At 39.8% G+C, this 14,280-nt stretch overlaps 1 protein-coding gene and 1 long non-coding RNA gene across 3 annotated transcripts in view; one reads left to right on the top strand and one right to left on the bottom strand.

The window, feature by feature from the left end:
- The first annotated feature begins 145 nt into the window (after positions 1 to 145).
- dlg3 (discs, large homolog 3 (Drosophila)) overlaps positions 146 to 14,280 on the top strand; it is a 74,620-nt gene continuing 60,485 nt past the window's right edge. For both annotated transcript variants that reach the window (XM_056438752.1, XM_056438750.1), the window contains exons 1-4: positions 146 to 390; positions 1,452 to 1,583; positions 7,774 to 7,859; positions 13,041 to 13,154. In XM_056438752.1, coding sequence (XP_056294727.1) covers positions 348 to 390; positions 1,452 to 1,583; positions 7,774 to 7,859; positions 13,041 to 13,154 — 375 coding nt within the window. In that variant the 5' untranslated portion in view covers positions 146 to 347. The remainder of the gene's footprint in view (positions 391 to 1,451; positions 1,584 to 7,773; positions 7,860 to 13,040; positions 13,155 to 14,280) is intronic.
- On the bottom strand, positions 10,889 to 11,626 carry LOC130209233 (uncharacterized). Its single transcript, XR_008834572.1, has 2 exons — positions 11,234 to 11,626; positions 10,889 to 11,142 (listed from the first exon to the last, which is right to left on the bottom strand). It is a non-coding gene; the product is annotated as an uncharacterized LOC130209233 (long non-coding RNA).

The raw sequence follows: 14,280 nt of genomic DNA, 5'->3' as shown, positions 1-14,280 counted from the left end.
GTGTGTGTGTGTGTGTGTGTGTGTACGTGTGTGTGTGTGTACGTGTGTGTGTTTGAGCGTGTGAGTGAGGGGAGGAGGAACATGTCACGCTGCGTGGCCGTTTGCCCCAAAACTTCTGGAAAGTTAACATGAAGTAGCTAAACCGTCTCCTCTGGTCTCATCTTAACCCTGCGCGTGGGAGTGCACCGCAGACCAACGGGGAGTGTCTCCCGACTGGCTTTTAAACTCAACATCTCACTCGTTTGTGAAGGAATTCGCGACAGTTACGGTTGGATAACTACCCGGGACTATAACTATAATTATATATTTCTTCTCCTTAAAAAAAACCTTTCAAAACCGTTATTTACATGTCTATTTTTGGAGGTGGCCATACCATGGTACATAAATACGGTGAGTTCCGTTAACGTAAACTAACGCGTGAGGGAGACTTTAGGTTGACGTCAGCGCTCTCAGGGAAGTTTTTGCACAACTTTTGACTGGCTAAATAACCTCAGGTATAATCCCTTGCGAAAAGGAAAACAAATACAAAATACTGTAACTGGAGACTTTTGGAACTTCTGGGCAGAAATTTACTGTTGAGATTTTTCTTCTCGATCAACATGTTCAGGATCAGGTAGGGAACTGTGAAGTTGTAGCTTTACCTCCGTGGTGTGCATCATCTCTGAGCTGTTTTCCTCACCACCCACCAGGTTCAACAACCAGCTGTACATTCGTGATGCAAGATAACATAACTCTAATGTGCTCTGCAGGGGCAATGTAACAAGATCCAGTGCTGCATTTGACTTTAAGTCACATTTAAATTATTATTATTTTTTATATTTGATGTAAAATCCCATATTTGCTCAGACACTTCGGTCTGTGATGGTTGAAGCTTTCATATATAATGGTATTTAATCTTCGAGGAGCCGTTTACATTTGTAGGATTGCTGCATTCTTTGATTGTATAACAATCTGTCATTATCCATAGGCCTACATTTGATAGATAATTAGCAAATTAGTGGATTGGCAGAAATGTGTGTGTATGTATATACTTTTAATATTTTGAGTCGAAATGACACAAATTCAATGGGTACTGCTTCATCTGTATAATCATTAATCTGAATATTTTAATGTTTTGGACTGTCGGTTCAAGAAAACAATATATTATAGGAAGTCACCAAGGGCAATTCTACTTCTCCCAATTTTCTTTCAAGCAAATGATCAATCAGAAAAATCATCTCTGGAATAGTAGTAAAGGAATAATCGCAAGTGGGAGGAGGAGGCGGAGGTGGTATCCCATCCAATTTTCATTTTCTATCCTTGGATTAACTGACGTTTAGGTCCAATACAAAACATACTAATTCTAACACAAGTTCGTGATGATAATAATAAACCCCATCAACAATGAATGCCAACATGTGTAGGTTCTTTGCTGCTGTTGTTCTGAGTGATGTATTTATTTTGTGAGACAGACACAGAGCGAGCAGTGGGGCTGCTCAGATGCTACCAGGCCAACCTGACCAGTCCAGAGGAGCAGGCCCTGAAGAACAGTGTGGGCAAAGTCTCTTCCATCTTGGGTAGTCAGCTGTTCCATGCCCTTCTTGGTAAGAAAAACACTGTAAAACAGCTTGTTTCCCAGAAGGGAGTTTTTCAAAACTCTGACCGTTCGCTTAAATTACATTTAGAGTTTTCTCAATGTGCAGTTTCTAAAATAAAATTCCTGTTCGCACACCCTCCTTTCTCTGGGTCAGAGAGAGAGTTACCAACTTATTTTTGTTATGGTTTTCTACACTTAGGTTGGTTAAGGGTAGCTTATATAGTCTGATTTATGTTGTCATATGATTGGCTTCAGGTAGACACAAGATGTAGACAGTCAGGTTGTATTAATTTGTACGGGAAGTTAACTGGGTCTTAATTTTGTCCAATTAAGTCTTATGAAAGAGGCCTTTCAGTCTGCCTCACAAAGGTTTCCTCTGTAACATACTCACATTGTAATGAAATCCCAATAAAGCCCACCGCAACACAGTCTATCTATAGACTGAGTTGTTATAAACTCACACTTGTCACACTGTGAAAGCACAATTCTTCCCTTGAATGACAAAAAGGCCTCTTTTGTACCATTTTTCTCATGAATGTATGTTATTAATGATTGAAAAACTGAAAGTCAATTCCTCCATTACCTCAAGGCTATAGTAATCTACTAAAGTTGCTGCTGACTAAATTTGTATAACTATTCCTAAAAGCATTCTGAAGTGTGTACAGCTTCTAATGAGACACTGGAGAGTCACTATTATTATGTGTAATGTGACAATGTTAATCTGAGTTATTTTTAAAGCAGATAAAGCACATTACTTCAGTTTAACCAACAGATGAGTGGTCCTTCTAATTACCACAGACATGTTATAATGATGCTTGCCCTTGTTTGTCTAATGCTTAGAACCATTTTTTAAGCCAGTGGGAGGGACACATTTGTTTTATCCCATTGTTCAAATCCATCTTTCAAGACCAAATATGGCTCAGCGGCCCAACAAGTCTCATCTCAAAAGCTTCTTCAAATGCAGCAAAGATAAGCAGCCTTCGTTTGGCAATCAGGAAGACACAACTGGTGCATCTTTGTTTGACCTTAGTATCCAATAATCCACTGTAAACCTTAGACCTTTCTCATCAGGATATTAATCATTTACATTAATCAGTAATCATCACTGATATCTCTAATCAAAAACATGTATAGATATGTGTTTTGTTCTTTAAAACTAGGGTTGTTAAGATCCTTCAAAAACATGGTGTTATATTTGTTGAAATTATCTTCAGATATTGACAAATGAAATATTCTCGTGCTCTGGCAAAACATTTTTTTCCCGGTTAGATAATTAAATAACAATCTTGCTTACTATTTTTAGTTTGTTAAGATGACCAACTCTTGTTCTAAACTGTTAATTGTTTCCTTTAAAATAAATGGCATCATTGATAGACCATATATTTAGTAAATTATACACACACGCTTAGAATGATAACACAGCATAAATCACGATTGCTTCTGGAATTGGGGTTTTTGCAGACATGGATGTCCTTTAAGTGTCCACAGATGTTTTTAGCCACGCTAGCAGTGGATCTGGCTCGAGGGATTGCAAGGTGGCTCGCTTCACTACTAAGATTGACACGAAATGTGGAACAAACATAAATGGGAATAAATGTGTTGATCATCTAGCAGCGTTATCAGGTCAGCTTTAATTTATCAAAACATTTAGTTTTTGGCCAAATACCTACAAAACTATTAGCAGTCTCATCAGCCTTAGCTGGGCTTTGGGTTAATACTCATTATCAGATCTTAGCACGTTGAACTAAGATGAACATGACAGTCACTACACATGGACCTGCTAAACATTAGCCTGCTAGCATTTACATTGTAAGCATTATAGTTCAGTTATTTACTTACCTAAAATCACTCTGTCACTCAGCTAAAAGCAACAGTTTAAAGAATTTCTTTTTGCATCCATACAATACTTTTATGTTCACTATGTGCACCAATTGCACCATTATTTTCACAAGGTTCTTCAGGACACAAGGGTTAAGTGATTTTGGAGGTCAAAGGACAAGTTCACTGATCATTCTCGTGAACACAATGTATCAGGATGTGCGATTTGGCAGAAATGTCTGAAAGTTATGGTCAAAGGTCACACATTTCATTTACTAATTATGACAATTTACACAAGTATCTAATGGGATAACATTAAGAATTGATGTCATTTTGGACAGACATGGATGTAAACTGCAACATGTTGGCAGAGGCATACACACACAAGGTGTTATATGGAGAAGAGATGAAAATAACACATTTATACAGAATGCAGAAAACTGCTTGGTTTTGGACCCAGACTGAAAGTGGGCATTTCTGTAAAGGGGAGACTATTGGGTACTTTAAGATCCCATTTTCATTCATATCTTGAGGTAAGAGGTCAAGGGACCCTTTTGAAAATGTCAGTTTTCCTTTGCCAAAATGTAGCCTAATTTCATTCAGCCTGCTTCCCGACAAGCTCACATGATATCGTTGGCACCGACGGATTCATTAGGTCATCTAGTTTCCTTTGCTATCACCACTGTAGCTGTAAGACTGAGCCCAGGATCGTCAACAATGCCACAGGTCACATCGAACTACCAGTCATGCTGAAGTGTCCTTGAGCAAATCACTGGTTTCCTTGTATCGCCGAAGGGATTTCTACTAGTGTCTGTCTCTGAAAAACACATTTGAAACTTGTCAATATCTCCATGTATTGGCACTGTTTTCATTCATTTTATTGAACAATTGCATTAAGCAATATTCATGTCCCTAAATATGAATCGTTGAAAAATAATATATAATAGTGTAATGCTGAGAACAATTTTTATCTGATAACTATTGACATTAGATGTAATATATCTTGTTGTTTAGCTAAGAGACGACGACTCTGAGAGAATTTGCTTTCTAAATGAAGATTCCAAACATTCCTCACGAAGAATGTTCGGTCAGGGCCGCTGAGCCTGACGGGAAAATAAACTGCTCTCGGCCGCCATGCCTCGACTCTCCTGGCCCTCCGGGTCGTCTGCGCGGAGTGTGAGGTTAGATCGAGGCAGAGGAGGCGTGTGGTCGGTGTGTCTCAGGTGCAGGGCTCCGGTGAACATGTGGTTCTCATCAGGGAAGGCAGAGCGGAGGAGCAGCCGGTTCACAGCACTAATAGGAATACAGTCCTGTATAAACATTACTCATTCGCTTATCCTCTCTGGTTGTGTTTGCCTTGGCATGCTCAGAGCCATGTGAAGCAACTTGGTCCGGCACATTTTGTGTTGCTTTTGTGCAGTGCTTTCTGAGCGGAGCCGACCATGCTGTAAACTTTTTGGGCTCTGACAAAAATGTACGAAACAAGAACGTTTTGCGGGCAAGATTTGTGGCTTTGATGCCGTGTGGGAAGGTTCAGGACCGGCCACTTGATTGGATGTCTGCATGGTTGCACAGTCACGAACAAAGGTTGCCTTAACTGTGCGTCCACCTCTTTGTTCCAGCATACAAACATGCAGTGGGAGGCATGGGGGGGGGCTACAGGGAGTTGGGGCACACATACAGACAGACGCATCGTTAAATTACAGAAGACCCTCAATGTCTGGGGAATATTTTTTATCTAGGCAATCGCAAGGGAAGGAATTGTTTGCCCTGCCTTGAAATTGTGACCTAGTTTTCTGCGAATGTGTTATTCTCGTGAGCTGTGGCTTGCTCATCATCATGTAAAGAACCAGGGGCACTATCTTTTTTGTTGTTGTTGTTGTTGTTGTATGATTCACCCAAGCAGGCAACACAGAGATGACTTCAGTCCAATTGCATAGGTACATGACAAATAGGAGAGGCCCTATAGCACCACACAACCACACTGATCTGCATGCAGAGGCTTTGCATGACAGAGAGAAGGTACAGGAGCCCTATGACTAACGAAGTGGCTTAGAGCTCTGACCAGGCCATCCTAAAATAGTCCCTAGATCAAAAAGTTATCTGGGAGTAAGTCCTGTGAATGAGACTTCTGGCTTGGATGATGTATTTTGTTCTATGGACTGGAATGTACGTGGTCTGTGAGGGTTGGACGAGTTGAACAGTTTTTTTTGGAAAGTCACAAACTAAAAATCTCTCTACTTTTTTGTGACTGCGAATCTGGATCCCAAAACACTTCAAGACCTGATTGAGCAATTTTTCTATTTTGTACCTCGGCCAGGAATAGATGCAAACGATGTAATTAGAAGCGTTAGATGTGTGAAAGCAAGCCAGGTGTCCGGGATGCAGCTGAAGAGAAAATCTTTCAAGACTTGCGTAGCAGATGCAACATTCTCAAGACTTAAAGAATAACTAACCAGGTTATTTCATCGGGACAATGAGTCGAATGACTCAATATATGTTTACGGTGTTGCTCGCAGGGCTGAACCCTCAGAGAATTATGCCCTGGTTCTACAATTCACCTCAGCTTTAGATATAATTGTTTTGGTTTCATAGCCATCAACCTTACCATTTATTAGCTGTGATAAACTCACTGTACACTAAATGCTCACTGACATAGTGGAGCATTTTTCTTTGCAGCGTATGAGACAAATATTTTTTTCATCCAGACCTAAAAGAAGATTGAATATTGGAAGAACATATGTAAAATAAACTGCAGATAAACAAAACCACTTGAACTTAATACAGATATTTTGGGCATCTTGAAAAGGTGTGTGTGTGTGTGTGTGTGTGTGTGTGTGTGTGTGTGTGTGTGTGTGTGTGTGTGTGTGTGTGTGTGTGTGTGTGTGTGTGTGTGTGTGTGTGTGTGTGGGGGTGTGTGTGTGTGTGTTCTTTAGTCAGCTGGGCATCAAGCTCCTCTACCCACACATGGCTTCACTCCTCCACATTCAGACACAGTGATGAGTCACATGGTCCAAATTTACACTTTTGTTCTCACAGTATCTTGTTGGGACGTACTGAATCTTATCTCTCAGACATTCACATACATACACACATAGATAACACAACTTTCTTTGAGTCTGCTTCAACAAAAGGTTCAAAGTAATTGAATAATAAATATATATATTTTTATTTATTATGTTTTCTTGTTTTTTTGTCCATCTAAAATGTGTTGTGGAGGACACCTTGTCCTAACATTGAACTTTGGGAAGTTGAGGAACTCTCCAGCAACCTCTTTATGTCAACAGTGCAGTAACCAGTCCTGTGTGTGACATCAGAAAATCTGTCCCAGTGCGTTCCCATCAAACGACTGCCACTCAATAGGTGACCACAGGACATGGGCGTACAATGAGCCTGGAGTTGATGAGTGAAGATGAGAAGAGAAGGGAGGGAACAGAGATGAGTCGGAAAAGAAATGCAAAACTTCAAAAGACACGCTGATATGTAAGCGCTAATAGTGTTCTTCCCAAAGTGTTTGTGGTACTTTAATAGAGTACTAAACTGAGACGGTGTACATGGTAAACCGTATACCTGCTAAACAAACACCGGCATGTTATGATTGTCTTTGTAAGCATGCTGACGTTCGCATTTAGCTCAACAACAGTGCAGCCTCACAGAGCAATTGTTTTGCTTTTACACCCATAGATTTATAATATGGTGTGTTATTAAAAATGTTCATGAAAGTCACATTCTGCACATCCAATTTCAAGCGTCGTCTTACGTCCCATAATGTGACATTTCCCTTTCAAATGCACTCGACTCAAAGCATGTCCCAGGGTATGAATTGCCCAGTGCTCAACTAGGGGGCAGTGTCTCCATGTATTCAACATGTGGAGAATCTCATGTACCCTCGCCCTAAAAATGGAGCTTTAAAGCAAATTGACTGGAAATGCCCTTTAGTGTATTTGATTGACAACGATGTTGAAGTAAAATAATCAAAAGGTAGAGAAATGATGCATGTTGTTTAGTTAACATGAAGTATTATAACGTGGGCCTCGTAGACACTGAGTTGATGATTTACTCAGTCACTAGCTGAGTCATCGAGTTCAGAAACAAGATAAAAAGAGCACTTGCAAATGTGGAGACATAACTTCCACGTAAACAGACGACTCTCACCCCCACATGTTCACCCAGTGCACCGCTGAGGAAAACATCTCCCAATGTGTCCATGATTGATCGCTGGATTCTTCTATTCAGCCAAAACAGTGTACTTTAGAAGGCTGCGAGCATATGAACAGAAATAAATATTACAGAGTAGAAAAAAAGTGCAAACATCCATTTGTAAAGAATAAATAAGCTCATTATATATATATGTATATTGTTTTTTCTTTTTCTCACAGATATTCAAGAGTGTTACGAGGTGACCTTGCAACTGAACACAGGACAAAGTGTTGTGAAAGAAGACGGCAGGAAGGATGCGTTGGAGGTAATTTTCCTTTTTCACGCTATAGATTGGAGAAAATATGCACGATGTTTACATTGTATCTAGTGTCACACATGCAGCCGAATGTCGTGTCACTACCTGTGTCCCACGCACGCCTTCGTCGGGAAAATATTGTCATGAGTCACGGCTGTTGGTCTGACTGCAACACGGTGAGTGAGTGTCAGGCGGGGGGAAGTTAGAGGAGGGCACCCATGGGGAGAAGGGAAAAGAGGAAATTAGACGGAGTCAAAAGAGCAATGATTAGCATTTGTTTATCAGTGTCAGTTCTTTCATTATAACAAATGTTTGCAGTCACATGGCTATTTAGAATATTATCAATATAAGACACAAAACACAACAATTGAAGAGAAGGAAGCAAAGCTCAAATTTTGTGTAATTTTAAACCATATTCAGCCGTAAACTGAGGATATCACACAATGGTTAAAACATATGGATAATTTAGTTTGTAGTTCCACGTCACTGATCTAATAGTCTTCAGATGGGTAGGAACACCTGACTTCATGTCACTAACATGATTTAATATTGCCTAATAACCTTCCTACAGCTATACCAAAATGTTAATGAAATTGATCTTTGGCGACTTCTATAGCTCGTGACCTGAATGATCTCCGGCCTGCTTTAGAGCAGAGATTAGACAAACGCTATAGCTTCTGCTTAATTTGTGTGCGTCTGGTTATTTGACTGCACTCAGTCATGCAGCGTTAGTCTACATGCAGTACGTGGGCACACGCATTCATTTACATTAATTCTGAAAACAAAACAAAAAAACAAAATCCTGATTTCAATTTAAAACATTTTAGAATGTCATTTTAGAACTGAATTTAACCCTTGTGTTGCCTTAGGGTCATTTTGACCCGAATCAATATTCAATGTTTCACCCTCCTGTTACCTTTATATTTACTAACATATTTTACCCTTTGGGTTCAATTTGACGCCAGCAATTAAAACCTCCAGAAAATTATTAGAATTAATATTGTTTTCCAAGTTTAAGTGTGAGGCACTTTATGTTTGTTTGTTGACTACCGAAAGAACACCGACATTAAACATTGAATGGGGTCAAATTAATCCTAAGGGGAGAGGTGTATATTGATTCAACAAATGACCCTAAGGCAACACAAGGGTTAAGGCACAATGGCCACTTTGATCCCTTTTAAACTATACATTGGATTCTTCCATTGAAACATCAGACTAATTTAATCAAATTATCTGGGCCTGCAGAAGCCTCAAAAACCCGTGTTCCATAACGAGACAAGCAACAGGCGATTTTGTAATGCTAAATGTTTCATTTGCTATCACAAAGAGAAGAATTGTAATGCGACTGGTTAATGTGCTCAATACAACTGAGAGTACTGGACTGAATTCAATTTATTTACAGGCGTGAAAGTGTGCAATAGTTTATTAATATAATGATATTATCAGTTCCGTTAAAACATACTGTTATTTCTGATTCATACCTTTCCTTTAGAGAGTTTGAGTCTTGGTAGTGTTGGAAGACAACCATTCAGTGTTAACTCAGAAAAGTGGAAGGAGCCACTAGAAACTGGTTTTAAAGCATTTTTCTGTTGTAATGTTCACAAAAGCTCTTCAGTGATCTGAAATGTATCTAGAAACATGCAGCACGCTGATTGAGTCTCTAAAGGTTGGTTAGCAGAAGAAGCTAACCATATGCAAAAAAAACACACACAAATCTCATAGGACAAATCTCAAATATCACACGTTTAGCTTTCGATCATCAAGGTAATATTTCCTAAAGAGAGACTGACATGGAACATGGGGAGAAACGCAGGTCTTCGCCCCCGCCCCCCTGCGGTTATATGGTCCTCGACCAGGGGGCCACCATGACACCCCATGGGGTTTTCTTTGTTTACGTTCAAAGGTCAGGAAAAGTTTGAATCAGTTTTGGTCGAACCAGAACCTGAAAAATATGAGTGCATTGAATGTATATGAGTGAAACCAATGAAGTGGGAATGTTCCAATGCATTGTGTCAAATCTGTTTGGTCATTTGTGACCTTCTTATGAGTTATTAGTCACTAATAACCAGTTAGCATTCGGTACTGTCAGGACTCTCCTCTCTAAAGCACTTTTCTGTGAATGGGGCTAAACACGGAGCAGGAGGTTTGTGGATTGGACTGAGCGACCCTCTGGGTTGGCTTAATGGGATCCATACTGGATTTCATATGGAGCTCATAAAAATAGATTTGTGCACTTATGCAAGTGTTTTCAGTGCCTATAATATAAAGGTGATATTGAAAGTACACAATTCAGTCCTCACATGAGATAAGAACTTTTAATCTAACATTATTCCTTCGTGCTTAGCAGCCCCTCCATTCAACCATCAATCACTTAATGTCAATATGTTTTTGAAATTGATGTGCTAAGTCTGAACTGGATTATGTATGGTCAGTTGAACAGAGGAACTACAATACACTCGTCATTTACTAGACTGTATTAAATGGAGTTGTCTCGTCCATGACTGCTCCTAAACATGTACAGCTCGACAAGTGAGAGTTTTCGACAGAAAGGATTATTGGTGTTATTATTATACACTGTTAATATATATAAACAAGTTAAATACTGTTATATATTCTTGGTCAAATACCTTTACACAATTAAATCATCACTGCTTGGGTCAGTCTGTTTGCATTTGCACAACAACGTGGAGTGGCAGAAACTGATTATTTTAAACAGCTTTTAGCATTTTTTACCATGTATCCATCACCTTATTCCTAAAGTTATTCATTCATTGCTAATAAATGTAACCATTTATCTATACATGTTTTATTGATCCGTGACGATCTGATCCCAGAGCTGTGCGAGGGAACAGATTTTGTTTAATGTCATTTGTCAAATTATAATCTGTCATGTTCTTTCAGCTCCATCATCCCCTCCAGTGTACGTTGTATTATAAAACTAGTCATATATTTGATACAATGCAGGACACGCAGCAGACGTCAACACACAACGTGATATATTCCTTCTTCCCGTGTAGACAGGAAAGTAAGATACTAAATATAGGTCAGTGCACTTCTTTAATGCTGAAACGTCTAAAGTCAATTGCAGTGCCAGATGTTCATCATCTGTCACTCCCATAGGAAAGAAAACATATGACAGTGGTTTGAACTTTATTCTGCCATCCTAAGCTCCTCTTGGTGTATGCTGTGATCCACCCTGTCGAGCTTCTAATTCAGTGCAGCATGGCTCCGGATCCGATCCCACATCCTTTCCTCTCTGGATCCCAGCTGCTTGTGGGGCCCAGGCACAGTCCTGGAGAGAGAACGGGACGTGTGAGAGGGAGAGAGAGCTGCTTAATGGACACCCAGTGAAGTGCTCATTAGTATTCCAGCCATGTTGTCACCTGAGTGGAGGATGGGATGGAAACTAAATAAGTCTGCAAATTCCCTGATTTGGTGCAGAGTAGCAGGTGAGAGTGGGGAATAGCTCCTGTGGAAAAGAAATGAAAGAACCCGTAAGGGAAGAAGCTGTTTTTTTGTCGTCTAGTTGATTTCAGAATCGGAAAGTTATTAGTGTTTTCATTGTAAAAACCTTTTTTCTTGTGTAATAATCCTGGATTAACGACCAAAGTAATAGCCAAGAAGAAACTGAAACATTTCATACATTTTAAATATTGTATGACTTCAAATTATTAATTGATGGACTCATTTCAAATGTGTCTGCACAATTTAGTAAGTGTGTGTGTGTGTGTGCACAGTGCAAAGGGCTGAGTTGCCACTGCTCTACGAAGCGGGCAGCCCTGGCTCTGGCCGTGTTGACCTGCCGGTCAGCGCTGCCATATGGGAATGGAGCCGTCAGAGAGAAACTCCCTTAACATCTATTAAATAAACACATACACTACCGTTCAAAAGTTTGGGGTCAGACAATTTCGTGCCTTCCATGAAAACTCACTTTTATTTATCAAATGAATTGAAAATTGAATATAAAATATAGTCAAGACATTGACAAGGTTAGAAATAATGATTAATATTTGAAGTATTAATTTTGTTCTTCAAACTTCAAGCTCAAAGGAAGGCCAGTTGTATAGTTTATATCACCAGCATAACTGTTTTCAGCTGTGCTAACATAATTGCACAAGGGTTTTCTAATCAGACATTAGTCTTCTAAGGCGATTAGCAAACACAATGTACCATTAGAACACTGGAGTGATAGTTGATGGAAATGGGCCTCTATACACCTATGGAGATATTTCATTAGAAACCAGACGTTTCCACCTAGAATAGTCATTTACCACATTAACAATGTATAGTGTGTATTTTTGATTAATGTTATCTTTTTTGAAAAAACTGCTTTTCTTTGAAAAATAAAGACATTTCTAAGTGACCCCAAACTTTTGAACGGTAGTGTATACCTGATCCATACCAGTGCAACAACGAAAGAACATTGTGCTGTGTGTTTTTGCAAAAACCAGTCCGTTGCAGTGATTTGTCTTTTCAAGTTGAGCGGCTTTCATCTTAACTGGAGGTATCGGCTGAGAGAGAGGGGGCATCTTTGCGTTTGAAGAAATGTTTTGCTGTAACTTAAAAAAAAAAAACTTTGAACCAGTAATGGCTGGCTCTAAATATCCGTTGAGGTTTTGTGTGGTCTTTTACTGGGAACGGTCTCAATGAATTTCAGGTCCTGTAGACTCTGTGTATAACTGCACAGTCAGTGTGGACTAAGTCAGAGCTAACGGTATTAATCTCAGGGGGAAGCGGAGGGTGGGTGCTATGCTCCCGGGACAACGGCTTCGGTCAGGACGGCTGTAACCGCCATATGAGCAGCAGCCGTGAGCTATGGCCAGTGGGGCTCGCTCACCTGCACCAACATGCACGGAAAGCACGCAAAGCCGACCCGGCAATGTCAATAAAGCAAGCAGAAGCTTTGATAACAACAAAGAGGGAGGGCAACTTCATTCTCTGCTCAGGTTGACGTCAGTCCACCATTTCTTGATGTAAACAATAGTTGTTTGCTGCTCGATTAATGCCATGTATCTGCGATATTGCACCTTTTTAAAGACTCAACCAACTGGATGTGAAAATATTCTGTTTGCTACACGATTAAAAAAAGAAGGTAAATGAGCAGATTTCCCCAAATATGGCTTAAAAGATGTTGGTGATGATTGTAATCTTTGATATCCAGCAGCATGTCCTGATCATTCTGTCCCACAGGCCCAGGAGGAAGAGGATGGTGTGTCTCTGGTGCAAGTGACCAGCAGGAGGAGCTCTCACAAAGTGGAGCGAGTTTCTGGCTTGGTGACTCTATCTCATGTCGAAGTGCCAAAGGTCAGTAAAGCAAAGCCAAAAGGAGATTCCGAGTGGTTTCCTGAACACAACTTCTCCTCAGTGGCTCTAAACAGGCTTCAGAAAAGGCAGCTGCTGCTAAGAGAAGCAGATACTAATGAACCTGACGATGTGATGATTACGCATTCACCATGACAGTTTAGTGAGGCGTCACAAAAGTGCCCCAGCAACATGAAACATCTGTTACGGTTCATAAAGGTTGATGACCTTTGCAACATTGGATTGATGTGGAGACGTGACCGATAAATCACATAGCAGTCGAAGGAGTTTGTCCAAGGAGAATTCATTTTTGCGTATTTGTTTGATCGGTTTGAATGGATGTAATGTGTTGTTTATTGTGATGTTAATATTTCATGCAAAAAATATATTTAATTAATTTTCTCTTCAGCATTTCAACTCCTACAATCATAATTTGCATCTATTATGCTCATGCAGATCACAGTCATTAATAGTATTTAGGACAGTAATGGTCCAGACATTTTGTAAATATTTTGTCATCACTCTCTTTACCTGCAGCTGTAAAACACCTTAATCCTAATGTATTGGTTTATGTTTACCATGGTGTTGCTCTCACTGACTATGTTGTGCTAACTTGGCTCTGTCTAAAGACACAAACCATAACATTAGCACCTCTAAACTGACAAATTAACACATTAAATCTCTTTCTTGTGTAAGAACTACAATGTGTGGTTTATGATCGATTATGTGCTATTTTATTAGTTTTTAGTTTGTGATAAACAAACCAGAAAGAATGTTTTAATTGGTAATTCTTAAAGATGCTTTAACCAGATGTTGTTGTTTGTCTGTATGCTAAGCTAAGCTAACCCCTGGCTGGCTCTAGCATCTTAATGAACTCGGACACATGAGTGGTATCGAGCTTCTCATTTAACTCGTTGCAAGAAAGTGAATCGGCGTATTTTGCTAAATGTCATACAATTTCAAAGAGTTTTGGTCAACCTGCTCCTTATATGTGCGACAGTCATGATAGAGATATGTCTCATAGGCTAGCGGTGTTTCTCAGTGTTATTAAAGCCCTTGTGTTCACATGCCTTCCCCATTACAACACAGCCAGCGGCACATGGCAGCACAGTGGCCTCAGGCGTTGGCT

This window comes from Pseudoliparis swirei, chromosome 19 (assembly GCF_029220125.1).
Source record: "Pseudoliparis swirei isolate HS2019 ecotype Mariana Trench chromosome 19, NWPU_hadal_v1, whole genome shotgun sequence".
In the NCBI taxonomy this organism is placed as follows: domain Eukaryota; kingdom Metazoa; phylum Chordata; class Actinopteri; order Perciformes; family Liparidae; genus Pseudoliparis; species Pseudoliparis swirei.
Note: the sequence above shows the minus strand (reverse complement) of the source record. Positions and strands in the feature narration are given on the sequence as shown.